Source organism: Pholcus phalangioides, unplaced genomic scaffold (assembly GCF_987345545.1).
Source record: "Pholcus phalangioides strain wild (caught in Gottingen) unplaced genomic scaffold, Ppha-v1.0 ptg000013l_1, whole genome shotgun sequence".
Taxonomy (NCBI): Eukaryota; Metazoa; Arthropoda; class Arachnida; order Araneae; family Pholcidae; genus Pholcus; species Pholcus phalangioides.
The window spans coordinates 13,701,409-13,726,928 of NW_028301606.1; the positions used below are offsets into that span (position 1 = coordinate 13,701,409).

The following is a 25,520-nucleotide window of genomic DNA, read 5'->3' on the forward strand; positions in this document are numbered from 1 at the left end:
TTGGTCGTAGAGGCATATTTCCAATTATGAAAAGTATCGAAATAACGTGTAGGCGTCATTCACATAGCAAAGGGTTGTATAGTTAAGTAAATTGGCGATAAGTTGAACTCCGATAACTCGAATATCTGTTTAAGTCGAATTTTTCACCAAGCCCCAGTACTTTTTCCGTATATTTCAGTGTTAAAATTTTACCTTAAATTTTACCTTAATTTTACCTAGGAGTTTTCATAATTAAAGTCGAATTTTTCGGGAATGAGCGAAATTTAGAAAATAGCATTTAGCAATAGAATTTAGTATTTTTCAAAAGAATTTAGAATTTAGCATTTTTCAAAAGAATTTAGAATTTAGCATTTTTCAAAAGAATTTAGAATTTAGCATTTTTCAAAAGAATTTAGAATTTAGCATTTTTCAAAAGAATTTAGAATTTAGCATTTTTCAAAAGAATTTGGCATTTAGCAATAGAATTTAGCATTTTTCAAAAGAATTTAGCATTTTTCAAAAGAATTTGGCATTTAGCAATAGAATTTAGCATTTTTCACAAGAATTTAGCATTTTTCAAAAGAATTTGGCATTTAGCAATAGAATTTAGCATTTTTCACAAGAATTTAGCATTTTTCAAAAGAATTTAGCATTTTTCAAAAGAATTTGGCATTTAGCAATAGAATTTAGCATTTTTCACAAGAATTTAGCATTTTTCAAAAGAATTTGGCATTTAGCAATAGAATTTAGCATTTTTCACAAGAATTTAGCATTTTTCAAAAGAATTTAGCATTTTTCAAAAGAATTTAGCATTTTTCGAAAGAATTTAGCATTTTTCGAAAGAATTTAGCAATGGAGAATTCAGCATTTTGCAAGAGAATTGAAGGCTATGAAAAAAAATTCATCTTTAATAAATTCATTGCGGCCCACCCTCTAAGCCATATATGGCAAATCGCATAAAGGCCCTTGTCTTGATCCTTTCTTCTTTAATTTATATTTTTCTTTGATTCAAAATTGGAATCCATTCACCCAGGTTCGAATAAATATTGCAGGATCAAGACAAGGGGTTTAGCAATCCATAAGATGAAAGAAAACAACACAACACTTTCATGAGCAAGTAAATCAGAGTCAAATTTTAAGGAAAAGAAGATATTTAATTTTTAACAATAGAAAATAATGGTGTAGGTAGCTACCTTTTAACAATTAAAGGTTATACAGATAAATGCAAACATCTACCAAATGAAGGTTAGATTTTCCGAGACAAAAAAAAAACAAAAAAACATCGCTTTACAAGGATTTAAATAAAAAAAACTTACATATTATCGTTCTGTCTATTTATGCAAACTACGGTTGACGCTCGAAAAGGTGAACATGGAGGTTTGTCCATAATGAAGACGGAATTTATTTTCCCGCATATTCTGCAGGTCACTGGCGGCTAGGAATCCTTCCTGTTGTTAGGAACACCTTTCAGGAGCAGGTTCGTAGGAGCACTCCTGTTGTTAAGAGCACCTCTCAGGAACAGGTTGGTAGGGGCACTCACCGACTGGTTACTATCGCTAGCTGGCTACTATCGGCCCTTTGGAAGGCGAAGCCGTCCTCATAGTGATTGCTGGAATGACCATTGATCCAGACCCTCCATCCATATGATTTCTGCTCTTTCGTGCAATCGTTATTTATCAAATAGTGGTAGATGCACGCGATTTACTCGAGAACACAGGAGCGTGAAGGCTACATTTCGAGTAGCGTAATTATTTTCAACGAGGCACATAGTAAATTCAAATCACCAGCGAGCGAACATATATATAACTCGCGCAAGCTTCAATTACAAGCGAGAGCAAAAACTCTCGTCAGACAGTGGCGTTGAAAAAATTATCTCCCGAGACTGCCAGCGAATTTTCCCAGAGGGTATGTTAAAAAGGCCCCTTGGCGATCCAAAACTATATGAATTTGTACTGAGTACAGGTCCTGAAGGGAACTATTCGGCGTTTTAATTTACCGTTGGCGAAGAAGGGGGAGAGAGGGGGAATTGAGGTACAGCAGAGAAAGGGGAAAATCTTAAGGGGACCGTTAAGACCTTCGGAGAAATTCTTCTCGCCAAGGACCCTTACTCACACCCCCTGAAAAACAAACATTACCTTATATGGCTCGATGACCATCTCTTTCACTCTCTTACAACCCTTTGTAATTCGACCCGTGTTTCTCATCTGGGGCCCCAAGGCAGCAGTACCGTGTACAACTGTATCTTAAGGCCTAAACTTTCTATAGAATAGATTTTGCTTTCCACTATTATTATTATTATATGTACCATAATATATACAATTAAATATCGGTATAATCAAATGATTAATTATGCCACTGTACAAATAAAACATAAGACAAAAATCTATTCAATATAATAATCTTTTCTTTTCTCTACCATTAAAACTATTTTAAGATTAAGTTAATGTAATGTTATGATGAATTTTGCCAATTCAACATAACATACTCCCTTCGGTTTCCCCAGAATTTTCAGAATGAAAATTCCACGCGAAAAACGGCAAAAGCTAGCCTTAAATTATGAGATCCCTAACATGTTAAATCTTACAATCGAGGGCGAAAAGATTACGTTAAAGCCAATGTGAGAAACACGAATCTAAATAATATGCATATTACACAATGATCTGTATGGCTCATCAGGCAAATGTGAAAGATGATAGGGGGTGAAATATATATACTAAAATACAAAAAAAAAAAAAAAATATATATATATATATATATATATATACAACACCAGAAAATACGTGAACACAAACCAAAACTACGTGCATATACATATGCATAATATAAATGTGAGAATATACGTGAAGTTCTTCAGTAGGGACACAATCGCTACACACTATTAAACATAAAAACGATGTGCGAGAGTTTCAAAACACATGTGTACAGTTCAATGCTTACAATTTTCCAATCTGATTTTGATACGTTACTATCATTCTCGTCGATAAGGATGCAGCTACGGAAAAGGAAGAAGTGAAGCCTGGATACTGTGCTGGTTGGATATGGAGGACAACACAATGCAACACATAATTTATTGAATTTGGTCTATTGTAGGTCCAATCAACGCAACATCACTGATTGACTGCCCCCGATCGCAAGAAGCATTCTCATCAAGGAAGTGTTCAATGGCCAATTGAAACACTACTTAGGAATAATGCCAACAATAATATCAGATATGAACGGTGTATATGTAAGCACAACTCATATTATGTAATCTCTGCGGTACATCGATTTATCTGTTACTAGCTCAACAATCTAGTTAACACTGAACTTGACATATAATTGCATGAGGAAAAAAAATTTGACTATAAACACATTATCTTAATTCTTCCTAATAACAATCAATCATAGCTTGATAAGGGTTTTCTCTATAACCCTTATCCTACACATATTCCACATCTTCGTTTTCATGAAATATTTATCATTGTTTCATGACTTAACTAACATAGTATGTAAATCATCACACACATTCATAAAAATGTAAACAGTTTTCATTAGATCTTATTAAAACAAAATATCATTTGTCGTGTGACACATATGGATCCACAAATTTACAAAATAACGAAACTTTCTCAAACAACTGAATATATACAAATTTAGGGACATAACTTTCGAATACTAATAATAATATATAAAAGAATTCTGTGCCAATGAGTATAAACATCATTTTAGGAACAAGAATATACAACTCAAGCTGTCTGTACAAAACCAGCAGCATCACGTGGTCTCAGATTATATGGTACATCCCTTTGATTTGAACTTGTGTTCCTAATCCCTTCACTGTCAGGAGGTTGACCATTTAACTGAGAACTGTCCATAGATGTGTTAGGAATTCGTATTATTCGGTCAACATGAACTCTAAGCTTCTTTGTGGAATCACCTACAAGTGCAATTTCGTAGTTGACCGGACCAAATTTACGAAGAATGACGTAGGGACCTTTATTTGGCTTATTGAATTTCTGAGAGGCATTAGGGCCAATATGAGGAGTATTCAACAAAACCAGGTCACCAATATTGAGATTTTTGACTTTTGCTACCTTTAATCTGGTATTTTCCTGAAGTTCTGCAGATTTTACTAAATTTTCTTTTACCAGTTTAAATGATGTTGATAGCCTATGATGTAAGTCCTGCACAAATTCCTGTGTGTCTGAGTATGAACGAGAAGGAGGCTGAGTTAGCAATTGATGGGGAATATTCAGGTCTCTTCCGTACGTTAAGAAAGCAGGTGTTTCACCTGTGGATGAATGTATTGAAACACGGTGGGCCAACAGGGCAAAATGTAAATGACGATCCCAGTCGGAATGAGTTTGGTTGACCAAATGACTTAACGAATTTATGAGTTTGGCATTCATACGTTCACAAACAGCATTACTTTGAGGTCGATAAGCGGTGGTGGTTAATTTATGAATTCCCAATTTCTCGTATACCTTTTGCATTGCCTCACAAATGAAATTTGCGCCACGGTCAGTGACAATAGACTCGGGTACACCGTGAGTGCAAATATATTTTTCTAAAATCTCAACCACAGTGGCCGAATCAATAGACTTCACCGCATACGCCTCTGGATATTTGGTGAAAGCATCACAGAAGCATAAAATGTACTTGTTACCATTTGGTGTCACTGGGAGTGGACCGATTGCATCGAACCCAACCCTTTGATTAGGCCGCTCACAAACTTCTAGGCGTTGAAGTGGTGCCATGGGGTTGGTCACATGTCCTCGTCGACTCAAACAGGACTGGCATTTAGAAACAAAAGATTTAATTTGAAAATACATTCCCGGCCAAAAGTATAATGATTTTATCCTAGATAATGTCTTGGTCAAACCCAAATGAGTTGCATCTGGCGAAGAATGATTCATATCCAAAATATGTTTGGTCAGTTCTGAAGGAACGACAATTTTTGTTAATCGGTCCAACCTATTTTTAGGTTTCCTAGCAGTACAATATAAACAATTGTCTTGGATGAAAAACAACATCTTGTTTGGTTTCGGTGTTTTACCAGACTTCAAATCGTCCATAATTCTGGAACATTTGGCATCGGAAGATTGTAAGTTAATAATTCTTTGTCGCAAAATAGGTTCGACTTCAATCTGAGTGATATTTATATTATTAACTTCTCTTGACAAGTAATCAGCCGCAGCATTCAGCTTACCGGGACGGTGAACTATTTCGCAGTCAAATTGCGCCAAAGCCATGATCCAACGAGCAATTCTACTTGTGGGATCTCGCAAATGTAAGGTTTTACTGAGGGATGCTTGATCCGAAATAACAGTGAATTTTCGTGCCATCAAATAGTATTTGAAGTGAGAACAAGCCCAAACCACAGCGAGCATCTCTTTCTCAAAGGTGGAATAATTGAGTTCGGCGCCCTTTAACTTCCTACTAGCATACGCTATAGGGTGTAAATGACCCAATGCATCTGGTTGTGACAGAATCGCGCCTAAGGTGTGTTGAGAGGCATCGGTTGTTAGTGTGAAATTTTTTGTGAAATCTGGTAACATAAGTACTGGTTCTTTCAAGAGTGCTTCTTTCAAGGTTTCGAATGCGTTTTGAGCTTCTTCGTTCCAATTGAAGGAAGTCGTTTGTTTTGTTAAGTTGGTCAAGGGCAAGGCTTTCTCGGCATAGTTTACTATGAATTTTCGATAAAAATTGGTGAGACCGAGGAATTGTCTTACTTGTTTCTTAGTTTCGGGGCATTTAAAAGCTTGTACAACTCTCAGGTTGGCCTTATCTGGGGACACCTCACCCTTAGAAATATGGAACCCCAAAAATGTTATATTTTGTTTCGCAAGGATGCATTTGGAAGGTTTCAATTTTAGCTTGTGTAGTGTAAGTCTGTCGAATAAGATCTTGAGCTTTTCGAGATGGGATGAAAAATCAGATGATGAGACGACGATATCATCTAAATAGCAAGCAATTTTGAATGGGGACAAATTTGCTAAAACAATTTGCATCAAACGAGAAAATGTGGCTGGAGCAGACTTCAGTCCAAAAGGCATTTTTAACCACATATAATGACCATCAGGTGTGCTAAAACCACACTTGTACACATCATCAGGATGTATCGCACATTGAAAATACCCTGATGTCAAGTCTAATGTGGAAAAATAGTGTGCCCCATGTAGAGAATCCACAAGCTCCGTAATATTTGGAAGTGGAAACGAATCGTCTAACGTTTTCTCGTTTAATTTCCTGAAATCAGTGACCAGCCGGAAAGAGTTATCTTTTTTCCTTACCAAACAGACTGGCGCACTATATGGGCTTGTAGATTCGGTAATGATACCTGCTTCTAGGAGGTCTTTTATTTGTTGGTCTAGTTCTTGTTTTAAATGAAACGGTACTCTATATGGCTTCTGTCGAACAGGGATAGAGTCCTTCAACGGAATGGTATGATACAATGTGTCGCAGCCTTCAAGATCTTTTACAGATTTCGCAAACAATTTTGGATACTGATTCAACAACTTCGTGAGTTCTTCCTTTTGAAAATCATCTAAATGGGAAAGGTCTAGCTGCTCGCTTCCCCACACATCGAAGGAGTCTGAGATAATTCCTTCAGTATCGTGAACAGTATCTACGGACGCAACGGTTTCGCTTGATTCAAAATGAGTTTCATCTAGAAGAGAAACTAGCTTCATCGACTTATTTAGGGTCACAGGTTGGTCAGTGAAATTCGCCACTTTTACAAAAATTTCATGATTTGGCAAAACCATGTTCACTGAACGGGACACAAATATACTTGAAAGATGACGAATATTGCTTTCCAGCAGAACACAGGAGTTGACAGGGAAATCAGTATCCGATATTTTAACTTTAACCATATTTTCTGAAAAAGGTGGAAGAGTGACCTTTTTAGGCAAGACACCAAATACAGAAGGAATGGAATCATTTTTCGAAAGGTCCGAAGATGGTTTCGATTCAGAAAAATTTATGCAATGCGAAGATGAAATAAGTGCATTCTTACGAACAGAGACGTCGAAATTATTTTCTGTCAGAAAAGGAAAACCAAGAATGCCGATATAGTGGGAAGAAAGAGCATTATGGGAAACATAAAAAGGTGTAATCACCTGTTGTTTTCCAAAAGGCAAGTTTACCCATACTTGTTTTTGTAGAACAACTTGCTCAGTAGCAATTCCTTTGATAGTGACACGACACTGTTTTTTGTCTAACACATCGAAATTTTCCAGTACGTCTCCTTGTAAAATATTGATGGATGCTCCCGTATCAACCAGAAATGGAAATATCTTATTTTCGATGGCAATGTTTATGATGGGAAGATTCATTTTTTCCTCTGGATTTGTCATCGAATACAATGGCACCACCTCAGGGCCAGAAGAAGTGAGCTCTGGGTGCTCAAGAGCCCCTTCGGCCTGATCTAGTTTTTTTGGAATCGTATTCGAGAAATTACTCATCTCCCCTATTGTATTAGAGTGGGATCCCAAATTGGGTCTATGCGATTGGCCCCGACCCCTAGAACTATACGAGAAGCATCGTCTCTGGGTATGACCTGGTTTCTTGCAAAACCAACAGACCACGGGACCTCTCGAATTCGTATTCATTGTTATCTGTGACAATTTATTTTGAATTTCTAACATACCCTCCGTTAACTGAGTAATGGCCTGTTGTTGTGAATGTACTAGCGCCATGAGGGGACTCGCAGTTGGCTCTAGTTGAGGAGCCGTTACTGCCTGAACTTCTTCAACTTCTCCAGGGTTAGAAAATGTCTGGGAGAGCCTCTCTTCCATTTTGGCTTGTTCCATTGCCCCTTCAAACGTTCTGTGGTTCATAGGCAGAACCAAGCGTTTCAGGTGCGGTCTTAGCCCTTCCACAAAAACGTTTCTTAATAATTCCCTGCGGGCCTGATCGGCAGCATCAGTGCCCTGCACCTGTTCGGGGATAGACTTATAAGAGAGTGCCTCCACTCTGGCTGCATACTCCCTGATGCTTTCATTGGGTTTTTGCCATGTCAAAAATAATTGGCGAGCATGTTCATGGGGGGACACCTTTTTGGAAAAATGGTCCAATATGGCCTTTTTGTATTGGTTGTATGTACTGAAGCCACGTTTTTGCAAATTTTCTCGAAGGAAAGTTGCAGCTTCCCCCTTCATTTTGACCTCTATTATGAACACAAGGTCTTGATCTGTCAACTGACCATGACGAGATACTGCTTCCAGTTCAAAAAAAAATTGATTTGGGTCTTCACCCGAGAAGAAAGGGATTACGCTTAGATAAGACGTGAGATGGGGAGTGCCTTCTGCACGTCTTCTTCCCCTGCCCCTTGCCGGGTGAGCCATAGTAATACCAAAAAACAATGAGAAAAACACAAATATATACTTTTTAGGTCACCCCCTACGACAGAAAAATAAATTTCAATAAAAGTTTTTTGAGAATACTCAACTTTACAAAAATACTTTGACTCCGATTAAATCATTATGGCAAATCAGGAAATAGCACAAAAGATGCTGTGTTGTTTCAGTGGTCAGGGCACCATTCTGTCTTGATCCTTTCTTCTTTAATTTATATTTTTCTTTGATTCAAAATTGGAATCCATTCACCCAGGTTCGAATAAATATTGCAGGATCAAGACAAGGGGTTTAGCAATCCATAAGATGAAAGAAAACAACACAACACTTTCATGAGCAAGTAAATCAGAGTCAAATTTTAAGGAAAAGAAGATATTTAATTTTTAACAATAGAAAATAATGGTGTAGGTAGCTACCTTTTAACAATTAAAGGTTATACAGATAAATGCAAACATCTACCAAATGAAGGTTAGATTTTCCGAGACAAAAAAAAAACAAAAAAACATCGCTTTACAAGGATTTAAATAAAAAAAACTTACATATTATCGTTCTGTCTATTTATGCAAACTACGGTTGACGCTCGAAAAGGTGAACATGGAGGTTTGTCCATAATGAAGACGGAATTTATTTTCCCGCATATTCTGCAGGTCACTGGCGGCTAGGAATCCTTCCTGTTGTTAGGAACACCTTTCAGGAGCAGGTTCGTAGGAGCACTCCTGTTGTTAAGAGCACCTCTCAGGAACAGGTTGGTAGGGGCACTCACCGACTGGTTACTATCGCTAGCTGGCTACTATCGGCCCTTTGGAAGGCGAAGCCGTCCTCATAGTGATTGCTGGAATGACCATTGATCCAGACCCTCCATCCATATGATTTCTGCTCTTTCGTGCAATCGTTATTTATCAAATAGTGGTAGATGCACGCGATTTACTCGAGAACACAGGAGCGTGAAGGCTACATTTCGAGTAGCGTAATTATTTTCAACGAGGCACATAGTAAATTCAAATCACCAGCGAGCGAACATATATATAACTCGCGCAAGCTTCAATTACAAGCGAGAGCAAAAACTCTCGTCAGACAGTGGCGTTGAAAAAATTATCTCCCGAGACTGCCAGCGAATTTTCCCAGAGGGTATGTTAAAAAGGCCCCTTGGCGATCCAAAACTATATGAATTTGTACTGAGTACAGGTCCTGAAGGGAACTATTCGGCGTTTTAATTTACCGTTGGCGAAGAAGGGGGAGAGAGGGGGAATTGAGGTACAGCAGAGAAAGGGGAAAATCTTAAGGGGACCGTTAAGACCTTCGGAGAAATTCTTCTCGCCAAGGACCCTTACTCACACCCCCTGAAAAACAAACATTACCTTATATGGCTCGATGACCATCTCTTTCACTCTCTTACAACCCTTTGTAATTCGACCCGTGTTTCTCATCTGGGGCCCCAAGGCAGCAGTACCGTGTACAACTGTATCTTAAGGCCTAAACTTTCTATAGAATAGATTTTGCTTTCCACTATTATTATTATTATATGTACCATAATATATACAATTAAATATCGGTATAATCAAATGATTAATTATGCCACTGTACAAATAAAACATAAGACAAAAATCTATTCAATATAATAATCTTTTCTTTTCTCTACCATTAAAACTATTTTAAGATTAAGTTAATGTAATGTTATGATGAATTTTGCCAATTCAACATAACACCCTTGCCCGCGGACCAAATATGGGCCTGGTGGTTATCTGATGCGGCCTGCCCTCCTCAAACCTAATTTTGTAAAAATGAACTGAGCGGTACATTTACAGATCGCTTAAGTGTCCCGTGGTACAATTCCAGAACACTTAAGCGATCCGTGACACATTTAGAGATCCCTTGAGCGACATGTGACACATTTAGAGATCCCTTGAGCGACATGTGACACATTTAGAGATCCCTTGAGCGACATGTGACATAGTTTTAGAGCACTAACCTAGTGTGGTTCTACATCACTCAAGTTACCCGTGGCACATTCTCAGATTACTTAAGTGATCCGCGGCATATAATTACGGATCACTTGAGTGATGCGTGGCACAGTTCCAGAGCACTTACGTGGGCCCGATACATTTCCAGATCACTTTGATCCGCGAAACATGTAGAGATCATTAAAGTTGCTCTGTAGGGCACTTATCAATAGCTGGGAATGTTACTCCAAGTGCCCACAAACTATCGAAAGGTTTTTTTTTCGTTTTTGGCGTACCGAGGAAGATGTCAGTAAAAATATTTAATATTTTCATAAAGGGTGGTTAATTACGTAAGCATTATCCAAACCCCCCCCCCCCCCCGGCATAAAAAGTCAGCAAATCGAAAAACTCCCCCCACCATCGATGCTGACGTAATACTTGAATGGCCCCTAAACAGATGTACGAGATCGCTGTCTGGATGTTGTTCACGTCGTATTGTAGTGGATCTCCTAACTGGCATAGGTGGCTCTCTATCTGGTACTGGCTCCGGGACTGTAGCTCTAATATCCTCAGGTTGCTATTCTAGAAAACGGACCAGTTTACTTATTTTACTTTTCGAATCTTCCCGCTTCAGGATGCACTCAAGCGAAGGTATTCGCAGGTAATCTTTTGGTGATGGGTAAAGACAGTGCTCGCGACTAGACACATGTTGAATACCTCTCTTCTAGGCAAATCAGAAGAGCCTCTGCGGTTTTGAATGGGCTGCATTTGAAATTGCCAAGATGCCAAGAAAAAAAATCAAAGCCCATCGTGTCCAATAAAATTTACTTACTATAGAAAATGACGTAGATATATTATATACACGAGAAAGTAAATAAAAAACCATTCGTGATTTAATTTATGACGTACTTGGTATAAATGTTCAACTTGGTTTATTTGGTAAGCATCGGTGATTTTACGATAGCGCAACTGAAAAATAAATAATGAATCCAAAATCAAATAGAAACTTTCAATACTTACTTTTGCATTTGTCAATATTTGCAGCACCTTACATCCGAAATTTTGTATCAATCCAATTATACTGTACTCGGTTTAATTGATGTAGAACAAAGGCATTATATATATATTGCGAGGAATCCATTAATTCATTTCCACGGAAACGCTAACGACTTTTCGAACATTCCCCGACATCAGCCTCTAATTGTTTATTTGATTCGGAAAAGAGAATTGAGAAGAAAAAGAAAAACCAGAAGCGCGCTAATGCAAATTTACAAATTCTCTTTCATTGTATCAATTTAATGGTTCGAATGTACATTATTAACAGAACCAAGGTATTACTTCTCTTAACTCACAGGCAGTTTTCTATTGTTTTTTTTTTAATTTTTAGAAAAGAGGTTTATTTCGTGAACCGTAATTTTATGAATGTTTGAATGAAATATTATTGTTTTCCGAAATATTGAACTTTTTTTTTAATTTTTGGTCGGCTTGGGGATGGGAGAGCAGGGGCTTCCTACCCCCCGTTAATCTCTGCTCTTAATATACATATTTATTATCATAAATCAGGGGTCTTCAACGAATGGCTCGCGGACCACATTTGATCCTCTGCTCTTTTTCGCCGTGACCCGCCGACCATTTTCAGGAAATGGCTAAAAACATTGAAGACAGACTATTAAGAAAACATAGCAATCTGGGGATACACCAACGGGCGAATACCAGATGGAGCACGAAACAAAGTTTTCAGGGGGGAAAATTCGGCATCTGCAAAGGCAAGTATACCTACAGAATTAACAGAAATTCTGAAAAATACCTTCATAAACAAATAATTTCAAAATTAATGACAAAGAAATAATTTCAGAATTAATGATAAAGAAATAATTTCAAAATTAATGATAAAGAAATAATTTCAAAATTAATGAAAAAGAAATAATTTCAAAATTAATGAAAAAAAAACAATTTCAAAATTAATGACAAAGAATTAATTTCAAAATTAATGATAAAGAAATAATTTCAAAATTAATGAAACAGAAATAATTTCAAAATTAATGACAGAGAAATAATTTCAAAATTAATGACAGAGAAATAATTTCAAAATTAATGATAAAGAAATAATTTCAAAATTAATGATAAAGAAATAATTTCAAAATTAATGACAAAGGAATAATTTCAAAATTAATGACAAAGAAATAATTTCAAAATTAATGACAAAGAAATAATTTCAAAATCAATGAAAGTAATTTAGGAATAATAATAATAGTTCAGAATAATTCGAAAACATGCGGAACCGCAGAAAAGCTGTCACGGAATCCCACGGTTTCACGGAACACCGATCCGAAACCCGTGGTCTACATCGGTGAATGAAAGGGTGGCGCACCCTCTCGTAGACTCCTGGTGTCGTATTATTGACCTTGTCCTCTGCAACAAGGGTTCTTGTGACGCGATCTACGTCGTACACCAATGCTTACATGCGTCTCCACAAGAAAAAGTCCAGTGATTTAAATGAGTGTGGACCATCAGCTGGCTTCATCAGACAATCAGCTGCAATTTCCGTTGGTGCTTCTTCTCGCTAGAAATCTGCATACGGCAAATGATTGAAGGTTATGTTCTGGAGAAGTGCTGTGCTTCTCTGTATTCAATTCTTTGTATTCTATTCTGTACCAATATCGAACTGCTATAATTAAATTTATTGTTCATATATTAAAATTCATTGCATCTCATATTTTTCTTACAGCAAGTGGTATCAGACTCGATGATGGCAGAACTGAAGGAATGTTTCATGGAAGCTTATGACGACAACAAGGATGGCAAAATTGAGATCAGAGAGGTAAACATGAAAATATATATCTTGATGTTTTCTTTTCTTTTTTTTAGAGTGTGGAAATAACGTATCAATTCGTAGATTGAGGCAGACCAAGTTTTTTTAACCAATCCGAATCGAGTTGCATTCTGCATAGCTTGCAGTATCGTGCTTATAAACGAACTTTAACGACTTTACGATCAAAGGACGTAATATTGCGTCCAAATGCCAGTGGGATGAATTCAAACAAGAGAGTTCACTCTGTTTTCTTTTCTCTCTCCTTATCATCTCCATATGAAGCTTTGTTGCAACCTTGCAATTTTTTTAATTTTTGGTTTTTTTTGTACATCCTGATAGTGATTTTTTTCCTCATATATGAGATGTATTTTTTTTATAAGATTATAAGAGTGAAAGAGAACAGGTAGCATGGCCCCCACATCCTGATGCGGGGTCCCTAGGATGGGACCTTTGGCGGGCTCCCAGACAAGACTTTTCCCAGGGCCCCTTTATAGTGAATTTATGGCTTGAAAAAACAAAAAAATGATGAGAAAATCGTCCCGGGCCCCAGGGCTGGAGGTCAGCCTCCCCCTTATGGGGGCCATAACAGGTAGGGTGAGGGTGAAAAGAAATCTAGCTTTGTACCTTATATCGTCTCTTATTTAAAATAAAGACTTGCCCTTCGTGAAGTCTTACTCGTAGAAACCAATGACTGCGTGTTTATTCCTCTTGTGATACTAAGAATGTAAGGATTGCAATCGCGCTGCCGGGATCCCACTGGATCGATACGATAAGCCATTCAACCGCAACTTCGACACGGATTGGTTGAACACCTGATATTCGGGTTTTCAACCAATCCGTGTCGATATCCTCGGATAGTATCGTTGTAGTATCGGTCCTGTGTGAATCCGGCTTCATAACTTGATTCGAAAATCAACGTCATGAATAAAATTTGTTAACATATACCTATAACTCCGTTCTTTAACCTTTTTACATCTCGAACCGTCGAAAGTAGTTGAACAATTTCGCGGACCGGCGCAGATTTAAAATAATTTAACCAATATGTAATAATAATTAAGACTGGCAAAAATAAAGAAATGGGAGAAATGATTTGTGGGCCGGCAAAATAATGTGGGGACTGGCAAAAATAATGTATTATTAGACGATTCCACTAACTTGAATATAATACAATGCAATAAACATAATTCGCAGACTTGCTGATGGTTAGACGGAAGTAAAAACCAATATAGAGACGATATAAAAAAATGTTTAGATTTAAAAATGAACTTAAAAACTATTCAGCGGCTATTTGTAATTTACTTGTCCGAAATGTTTCGTGGACCGCACCGGGACCAGCGGTTGTAAAACGCTGTACCATGTCTTTTCCTCTTGGTATTCAGCTGATTTCCGATGAATTTTTGTCCCTACTAAAATTTTAATAATCTTACATAAGTCATTTATTGCTTGTAATGTGATAAATCGCGTTTAAAATTTATTTAATTTTTATTCGGTCTAGTAAGAAAACTAAATGCATATAGTTTTCTCATGAAAAATACTTGAAGTTTAAGAAACGCTAAGGAACATTTCTTAGTTTGTGCAATTTCCTCAATTAAATATAGAATTTAGCAAAATTTATTCTCACGTGAGAATCTTAAAAATTTAATAATTTTTCTTTTATTTTTCAGTTGGCGCAACTATTACCACTCGAAGAGAGTTTCCTGTTACTCTTCCGTTTCGACAACCCGTTAGAATCGTCTGTCGAATTCATGAAGGTGAGTCTATATTTCACATTAATGTTATTGTAGAATAATGCCATTATATTTTTAAATTCGAGATATCATACTCATCCAAAAAAGTCAAGTCTATAAAACTATATGAAAAGAATGTTTATATACACTGTTTACTGTACAAAAAAAAAGTGTCAAAAGTACAATAGAATCTGGATTATCCAGCCTAACGTAGCAAAAGGGCTCACTTCCTACCCTCCACCAGATCAGTACGTTATACATAAATGAAATGTACTTTAAACATAAACGCATACATAATGTAAATGTTTATTATGTACTGTACGTTTTAAAAATTTATTACAGGAAAAAGGAAGTCTAAGAATATATAAATATTGTTACGAAAATTATGCAAATAGTTCTTATTTATTACGTTATTTTTCTCCTATAAATAGTCATTATCTTGTGTAAAAATGAAAACTAACGCATTCCTTCGTAAATATCACCAAATTGGCAACAAACTTAGCGAAGTTTGGTGACGGCTCCGATGATTTAGTGACGTCATGGTGCGAAGAAACTAGGCCGAATAGTCGAGATTCTTACTTCGTACTTCAATTTAAAAAAACTTCCCAAACGAGACTATTAAATTTGTGAGAAAGAAACGGTTGAAACAAAAAATGCAGTGGAAAAGTTTTCAACTACGGAGATATAAAGTCAATGAAGTCCTTATTGAACAAATTGCTCAAAAGTTCGATTTATTGCATAAAATTTCGGAAAAATATTTTTATGCACCTACAGTCCGGATTGGGTGAGAAATTTCGTTTTTTAAGGCAGTGTTTTTTAACCTTCTGTTGTTCGTGGGGCTCCTTTGTGTAATATTTTCTCATAGTGGCCCACTGTCCCATTTATGGCCCATACCCCATCATCCAAGAGCGAGACCCTTTCCATTTACTGAATTGGTTTTATGAGTAAATTTATAGTGAGTAAAACTTTTTCAAGTAAGGTCGATCTCTGGGCGCCTGCGTTAGGGTTCAGTGAACGTCCCTCTTGAGGGTGGGTCTATGCAAGGCCCTCTGAACATCAGGAACCCCCGGGTAAAAGTGATGTGCTGTGGTGGTCGAGTGGTTATAGTGCCGGACTCGTGATGCGAGGATCCGGGTTCGAACCCCACAGTGGTGGTCGGCTGAAGTTGGTTTTCTGTGGTTCCCAACTTCAAGGCGCAAATGCGAGCCGATCTCCCCGTTAAAAAGTCTCGCCACAGAGAGCAACAGTCCTACAACGGTAAATCATTCAACCATAACACTTCACTCATAGTTAGTAAAACTGGGGGCAGATGACAGCACTACACATAACAAGCATTACACAGAAACAAACTTTACGTCAGGTTGCACTACACGTACACGCACATCCCCGCATGTACCGATTCTTTGGGGGGGGTTCCGCGGGGGGGGGTGCATGTGTGGTGTAGCAGTAGTAGGTAGGGGCTCTGGGATCCATGATGTTCTTAAGTCAGCCACCTCGTTGGGCAATTTGCCTGTTGTGGCATTGTATATGTATTCGATGTATTCGTTTTGATGTTCTCGGGCTTCATAATAAGCTGGAAGTAAAAGCTTGCAAACCAACATAATTACTCTCGAAAAGCATGACACCAAATCTCCTCATGTAAGACCCTATGGGAATGAGACCCTTCAGAGTCACGGCTGGAGGGACCCACGCTCTGAGATGGCTCTGGTTTTTTGGGCGTTACTGCCGAAATGTCAAAGTAGCCCCACACACAATTTTCCCACCATATATCCCTTGAAACATTTATTTCCACACGTCTGAATTTTTTACTGTGTGGGACCCCTTCGCCACTTGTCATGGCTTGATGACTATACCCCTACCATTTAATTTTCACCTGTACCCTCCCCTCAGAATATCCCAAGACCACAAGGGGAACCATGTGCCCCTCGGTTGAGAAACACTGGTATAAGGCAGTGGCTGGAGCACTTAGAGCTTCGTGGCTACTCCGGTAAAATGAAATTGATCAGTAAATTTAGTGACTAAATTTGAAAAAAGAAATGTCTAAGAGGCTCCCAACGTAGAATCTTTTCCCCTTCAATAGGACTCTCTCGATTGAAAAGTTTGGAAACCGCTGGAAGTGTGCAAGCGTCAGCGAATCAAAATATTACAGAAAGGGGGAAGTGGTTACAGAGTAAAATGAATTGTGAGAAATATGAAAAAAGATCGCTATTGAAATATTATTAAAAATACTATTTAAACATTGATTTATTTTTCAAATTTTTGTACATGCTCTTGATTGTATGTGCTATCGTATGTTGGTATAAAGTTTTGTTGGTTAAACAGCTTGCATGCATATAAAATATCATGACGTCAATGTGATTTTGAATGAAAATTGATTCAAAAAATATATATAAAGGGAACTGTTCAGTTCATGAAATAAAGCAAAAGATTGAAATTTCATCGACTTAATCTTGTTCAAAACTAAATTTCAAAATTTAATTTTAAATAATATTGAGTCAATGAAATCTCAAATTTTTGCTTTACTCCATGAACTGAACAGTTTCCTTTATTTTGAATCAATTTTTATTCAATTACATAAATGTCATGGTATTTTATTATACGTGCAAGAAGTTTTTAATGAATTTCTTTGAAAAGTTTACAAAAAAATCAAGTATCCAAAGATAAGTAAAACTATACAAGCATAAGATAGCATACAACCAAGAATATGCGTAAGAAATTTGAAATAAATCAATGGTTAAATAGTATTTTTAATGATATTTCTATTAGATCATATTTTTTCACCATGTTAAAAGGTATGAGACTCCATAATTTGGCAAATAATCGATTTAAATTTGAGAATCGATTAATGGCGCTTTTTGAAATGCTACAAGAAAAAGTACTAATTCTGTTCTTAACATCACATTTGAGCGAAATCATTTTTTCTGTGACGAACAATATTAAAAATAAGAACCGATCATATTTAGATCCTTTGGAAGGAGCTTAAGGAATTTGCCTGTTTAAAAAACATAGCATTCTACAAATGTTTGAAGCTCAGATATCTCATTAAGTTTTGTTTCAGGAGTTTCAATTATTTCTTTAAAATAAATAGCAATCAATTGCTTTCTGATTAACAGTTAATGATGATAATAATTTATTCATCATTAATAATTATCACTAATAATTAAATAATCAAAATTGTAGATTTTAAAATTTCAGTTTAAGTGTTGCCTGGAAGTTCAGCGGTGCGGTAGGATAAAAAAGGTTAAAAAAACCGTTGCTCTGAGAGAATCAGTCGGAACCATCAATTATTGATGTTATGGCCAAAGCGTCGTTACAACCGAAGTCGTTATAACCGAGACGGAGTTCGATACACACACTGCATTTCAATACAATGAAATATTTCCATACATCAAACTACGTTAGAGTTTTCTTACTATTTTCATTACAATTTTTTTTTTGTACACTAATAATATTATTTCAAGATGATTGTTTACTGTAGTTTCTCACCGATTATGGAAATAAAAATAAAACAGGTCACCACAGGCAAAAAATCCAACGTAGCTGCAGAAATTGAAGAAAAAACCTGACAGGAAAAATTGTTTTAGTATAATACAACGACCAAATATAATTATATAAGTTCCCATTTTTTTTATTATTTGAATACGAATTCTCGCAACGAGATGGGAGGAAATACGAGTAAACATATCTCGCGTTAATCCTATCAAAATTCCAGGGATTTGTAATAATGAAAAACAAACAATTCATATATTCTTTCATGAAAAGATTTTTCAGTTACAAAAATTTATATCATTCTTAAATTAATCTTTCTCAAAAGTTTTAAAATAAACAGGCTTATCATATCAATCATTAACAAAAGATAACTACAGTAGTTACCATCGGAGATGCTCTAGTCATCTTACGAAGACCACAGTGTAAATGACAAACTAAGCAAGAATCCGATGGTGATTTTACAATTTTGAGAGATCTAGCAAAACCATGTCGCTAGTTCGTGACGGACTCCACAAAAGTTTTTATAAAATCACATACAGCTGTTGAAGGAATTCTTCCATTGTTTCTATTGGCTAGAAACTATATATTTCGAAGACCATAACAGCAACGATCATGTGATTTTCTTTTAAAATCCGGTATAGAATTTCATAAGATGACTCAACGGTTAAAACACTTTTTGACGTCAATGAAAATTTCATCAGAATGTTATTCGATGCTCCGAAACTTTGATGAGATATTGACAAAAAAATTTATCAGTTTCGAGGAAATTTATTTTTTCCCATAATCCAAATATTTTCTTCTTTAATCATAAAATAACATGATATCATTCTCGTGAAATGCTGAGATTGCTCAATTACCGGAAAAAGAAATCCCCCATCGAGGTATTCAATTTTATAATATAGAAGTAATTAATTTTACGTGGTTGCTTCTCAAAATCCATAAATAACCGGCTGATTAAGCAATACTTTTTTTTTGGAAAATGTCATCGTAGAGAATTATTCTTACAGAGTCTATTAATATCAACGTTAAAATACTCGAAGGACTTGAGTAGATTTTCATGCACTAAAGCTTCTCTATTATGAAAAATTAAAGAAAATAAAATTCATCGTTTACTGTACAGTTATTGAAAATTCCACAAACACACTTTCATTCCTGAATCTAGAATTTTTCTGCTTTTTAATCTCCTAATGTAGAATTTTTCCTAGTTACGTAAATTCATACGCAAAAGTAACCAACAGAGAATAAACAGAGCTCGGCATTACAAAGTAATTTTCCAGCTCGAAGCTGTAACATTTACTTATATAATTTTAATTACGTTGTGTTTTTCGGAGGGCTTTTGAATTTCCCGAGCGGTGTTGAATTAATTCCCAAGAGTTTCTGAGAGAAAAAGGGATTTTTCTCAACAGATATTTTTTTTTAAATATATTTTTTCTTTCTTATTCTTTGAACGACTTAAATTAAAATATCATTTTTTTTCCCCGACATCTCTCGAATTTTTAAAGTTGAAAAAAAGTGAAAGAGGAAACAAAAAAGCAAAACGATGATGAATTAATTAAAAATCTTATAAAAGCAATACTCGAAAAGTTTTTGAAAGACGGAAAAATATAAATTTACTCTTTTTTCCCGTAAAATATAAAAATAAGCGGAAAATTATTTAATGCTTTCAATTCAGTTTCTGTATATATATATATACAGGATGCATTCTCTAGAGAGATAGTTTGTTTCTACTTTTACTTAAGATAACTGAATATTCTTTTTTTTTTTTTTTTAGCACTTACTTATTACACTGAGAAATTTCAATTGATACTCGTAGGAAGAATAAACTCATAACAACAAAAGAAAATAGAATAATTCAGTTATACGGAAAAAAAAAGAAATAAAAGTATTTTAAGCCTCAGTGTTATTAGCACTATTCGTTTTATGCTGAATGAAACGAAATATTTCAAATCAACGCTCCGTAAATCCCGGATTTTAATAGCTTGTGTCGGCTTATTTGGAGAAGCTTCTGTAATATCAGGATTAAACATGACGAGTTACTTTGAGCGATTTTCCGATTTATCGGGAAAGTCTTAAAATTGTATTAACAATTTGATTTTTTATTTTAAAGTTTTACTAGTAATGCTGATATTTCAGCTATATAAGTAATTCTACTTCTATATAAGTAATATTATAGATTTTAAATAGACAGAAGTATTAGCTTACGGAGCATCATTACTATGCATAATTGCTTACAAGATGAAAATTATTGCTGGTGATATTGTGATGTTGTAAATGTGTCGAATACAGTGGAACTTTGGTTAACGAGCTTAATTCGTTCCACCAACGTGCTCGTTATCCGAATAGCTCGTTATTCGAATCAAACTTCCTCATAGGAAATAATGGGAACTCGGATAATCCGTTCCACAATTATTCATTCACAAAAAACGGCATTCAATCAATAATAATCAGTAATAATAATAATACATAATACAATAAAATAACCATAATATAAATAACGCCATAAATAAACATACAAAATACGATAATGTTTACAAATTATCTTACTCTAAAAGACGAGAGAGAGGAGGACTATCGTTTAGGACGATTTACAGACTCACTGATGTTTGCAAACTCATTCTTTTTTAGTGACTTTCAAAAAGAACTTTATCCGATGACACTTGCTTTTGCCTCCTTTTTGGGATTTTCTGGGAAATGGGAAATTGCACTGCTCTTTCGACAGATTCATTGCTCGCACACTTGCTACAGCTTTATTTTGGTGATTCTTTTCTACAGAGTTTTGCACAGCTTCTCTACACATCTCTCTAATCTCATTTTATGTGAGGGACATCTCCTTACTTCTCTTTTCCTCAGACGAGATACCGTCCATGAACTCTTGCTGCTGCGTGCACGAGAGATCCATCACTTCATCTACCGTCAACTTCTAGACATTTTCCACCACTAGTTCTTAACTGTCATCCTCTTGCACCTACAGTCCATAGTCTTCCCCAAGCACACAATCTCTTCGACAAGTAGTGGCTCCTGTTCATGATGAGCTAGCCCCTCAATGCCACGTTCATTAATGCAATCAGCCCGCAGTACTCCAAGTAGAATTTAAAAAAACTTTTTCACGCGCATAATACGCATGGCTGCAATGCTACATCTAGTTTCGTATCGCAAATATTTCTGTCAAACAATCCTCGATCAATCAAATTTATTTATTTATTTATTTAATTTCAATTTATTTATTTAATTTCAATTTATTTATTTAATTTCAATTTATTTATTTAATTTCAATTTATTTATTTAATTTCAATTTATTTATTTAATTTCAATTTATTTATTTAATTTTTATCAAATTTCTGATTGCACCTTTGCGATATGATTTTATACAACTTTCCATGATTATTTATTATCCGTGCCCGTTGCACGCTGACTTTAACTTGATTAATTTGATTCTTCTTTTTACATAATTTTTAATTTCCTTTCACTATATGTAATCTTTGACGTATCAATGAATAATGGTTTTGCCGGAGATGCCTTGGACCTCCCCCCCCCCCTTCGGGGGGGAGGGGCGAAGAGCTTACGTTGCTTCTTGCGACAGAGCCTGGGTGTCTCGCGGTTTCCTCCAGTTTCTCCAGCTCAGATGTGATAACGTGAAAATAAATAAATAAAGCAAAAAATTTTTTGCTCGTCATACGAATAGTCACTCGTTAACCGAGTTAACCAAAATTTGTTCAAAATCTTTGCACGTTATGCGAATTGTTCGTTAACCGAAGTTCTACAGTACTTTCAATAACTAGCTAGCTCCATGAAATTTTATTCATACAATCATAATTTACAGTTTTTTGTTTAGAAATTTGAGAAAAACTTGTTATTTAAAAAATATATAATCAAATTATGGTAAAATATTTTTGCAAAGAAGACTTGAATTGCTCCAAATTTCAATGCCTACAGATAAGTTTCGAATAGCGAGAAATATGACTGATTCTAAAAGCCTAAAACACAGCATTTCTCAGCCTTTCTAAACCCAATCTAGAGACGCCGACACTATGAAAACATTAGTGGGGGGGGGGGGGGCGGCTGAAATTTGTCAGTCGTCCCGTATATAAGGGAATCGAATCTTGATATAAACTCAATTTCACAATAATATGTAGTGTATTATATATTATAGTATATAATAATTTCACTAGATTAAATACGCAAAATAATATACAGTAATAAGACGAGTCGTAAGTACAGGGTGATTATAATTAAAGTTCCCGTACTCTGAGTAGTTTTTCTCAAAAACTGCTCACTCGCCAGCCAAAATTCAGCCAAATTTTTTGGATATCTTAATAAGACAATGGGAGAGATATTAATGAATTAAAAAAGTCCAATTTTCAACCACCAGGTGAGAAAGTGCAGCTGTAGTAGTAGAGTGGTCATAGTGATGGGCTCGTAGCTCGAGGTCGCGGGTTCGAACCCCCCCCCCCCCCCCCCACCGGCACCACAGTGCCGAACTTCTAGATGCTTGCCGATCTTCCCGTTAAAAAGTCTCGCCATAGAGAGCAACAGGCGTACAAAAAGGGTACAAATATGCAGTCATTGCACTTCTTTTGAAATATAGATGGCAACACTAAAAAATCAGGCACAACATCAGATAAGCACTCAGACTGTTAAGTATACACATTTACACTTCCGGCTCATTGGGTATTACATTGTCCATGCCGATAGACCTGAGATGTGCCAATACCATCTACATGGCGCGGTAGCCCAGGTCGATAAGATACTCGCCTAAAGTACCAAAGGATGTTTAGAGGTGTCGCGAGTTCGATACCCGGTTCCTCCTTGCCAGAAAACTTTCCTGACACAGGGGTACAACAGAAACGGCGACATGACCGCAGAAAAAATTGCTACTGTAGGGAGTCCCCCATCGAGGGGTTAGCGCGCCAACCTCTCGATGAGTATAAAAAAAACAAGCCTGCCGTTCGGAATCGGCAATAAATTGTAGGTCCCGGTCTAATTAGCCCTCGTGCGCAGAAATGACCGTGGTGCGACAAAAAAAGTATCATCTACAGCAGAAAGCCTCCGCGCGAAGCTCGTGACGTAACTGTAGACGTCCATTTCACCAATAGTCATTGGATATATTGCGAAAAAGGTAAACCTGCTATATCCCATGGCTGCAGGTGAAATAAACTTCTTCAGCGACGTCAAAGCTTCGCGCAGAGGCCCTCTGCTATAGATGGTGTTGGATGTGCTGGGTTTGAAGCAGTGCTTTTTCCTTGCATTTTACATTTTCCCCATGGTCGAGTTTCGACGGAACGGGCGCTACATAGGTCGGAGTAGTATCAGGATACTGACGGGTGCTACATTGGTCTGAGCAGTGAAAAGCACCATTTTTTCACCTGGTGGTTGAAAATCGAAGTTTTTTTTATTTCATAAATTTCTCTACCATGGTATCATCAAGGTATACTAAAAGATAGGCTGTATTCGGGTAAGTAGTTTTTGAGGAAAAACTATCCAGAGTACGGGAACATTAATTGTAATCACCCTGCATGTAGATTTGATAGATATTTCATTACGTAATTCATTATTGATCACCACTGGCTGAGTGACTGACTATTGATCATAAATTTAATAATGCAATACAAATCATTTTGATTTTATTATCTGTCGTGAATAATAACACTAAAATAAATTTCATTCATATTTGATAAATTATACATCATCAACATTAATCAGTTATACGATGGAAAAATAAAATCGAGCATTTTCAGCATCCTTTCGGAATCAGATGCACCACGCATATCCACACACAACACTTTCCGGTATGCACCAGTTCTTTAGAAATTCCCAGAAGAATTTTTACGGGGTGCATGTACGGTGTACTATTCGCTGTAGTTTTTTTTTAATTTTAATTTTGAAACTTTGCGATAGTAGTAGTAAACGTAGATTTTTGCCCATGTTTCATCGAATTTCACCGTAGCCTACTTTCTCACACAACAAAGAGATTCTCCCCTTGTTTATTCTCTTTTATCATGAATATGCTATTCCCACGATTATTTCACTTTTAACTTGCTCGTATTTTAATTTTTCTTGTCTAGCAAGTAATATTTATTTATGGAAACTAGAAACCTCTAATTAACATAGTGTTTTCTGACGAATTATTTTCAGATCTGGAGAGAATACGATACTGACGGAAGTGGATTCATCGAAGCTGATGAGCTAAAGGTAATTTTCGAATAATAATTTAAATACAGATTTTGAAAAACAATAAATTGAAGCCCACGAATTTTTCAAAATTAAAAGAAAAATTGTGCCAAGTAAACATTCGGAGAGATATTCTGCCAATAATAAAATATCAAATTGCGATGAAGCATTATTAACCACTGAAGAAATTCCATTATTTTCCGTATATAACAACCTTAGGGCGTTCGTTTTCCGTTCATACTTCAGAAAAATTCAGATTAAGTCCCTGAGGTATTCAGTATACTGAGAAGAACCTTTTGAAATAGAATTAATGAATTTTGCATCGTTAGTTATTGAATAATGATCGAAGAAATGGTTTAAACGAAAATATAATACTATTTGAAAACGGAGATGCCTTCTGGGTATGTTTTCGAGCTCAAGATGCAAATTAAAATTTAAGGTAATTATAATTATTTAGCAAGAAAAAAGAGTGGGAAACTTATTTGTGCAAATAAAGAATGCGAGTTGAACTATTCAATCTTTTTTCTCTGTGAAATAATACAACCATTTAAAATTTAACGAATAATCAAATCAAGAGTTCCGGATTGGAGCACTCACTATACAGGACGTTCCATATACCTCTAAGGATTTTAAAAAAAAATCATCTAAAAAATCAGCAAATTAATGTACGGGATTACGATTTGCGCCCTTGGACTTCTCAGAGTTGTTTCTTTTTTCTCATGCAAGAAAAGAATTAGTTAAAATTCCTACCAACAATGGTAGCACTGCGAAGTCTTGTTTCCTGATAAAAAAAGCTAATTTAATCCTTTTGAAAGAGGTTGGGAATGAACAACAAGCTTATAAACAAATTCTTCCTAAATCATAGTGAATGCGAATTGAATTGCGGCTTTGTTCCATTATCATGTCTCTTTGAAAGACCACATTCGGTGAAGTTGCTGTAATCTAAATGCTTTTCCATGTGACGCTAAATAGATTTGTCTGTGGGAATCTTGACTATTTTTTTTCTTGAGTTGAGAAGAATACCGACTTTTCGGCAAGTCTGAGGCAACTGATCGCAGCACGATATGTC

General features: G+C 36.1%; 1 protein-coding gene across 1 annotated transcript in view; it reads left to right on the forward strand.

The window, feature by feature from the left end:
• Window positions 1–25,520, forward strand: part of Cbp53E (Calbindin 53E) — a 272,285-nt gene that overhangs the window by 210,968 nt on the left and 35,797 nt on the right. The window contains exons 3-5 of the mRNA XM_089240775.1: window positions 12,984–13,076; window positions 14,732–14,818; window positions 24,416–24,472. Of these exons, the coding sequence (XP_089096901.1) occupies window positions 12,984–13,076; window positions 14,732–14,818; window positions 24,416–24,472 (237 nt within the window). The remainder of the gene's footprint in view (window positions 1–12,983; window positions 13,077–14,731; window positions 14,819–24,415; window positions 24,473–25,520) is intronic.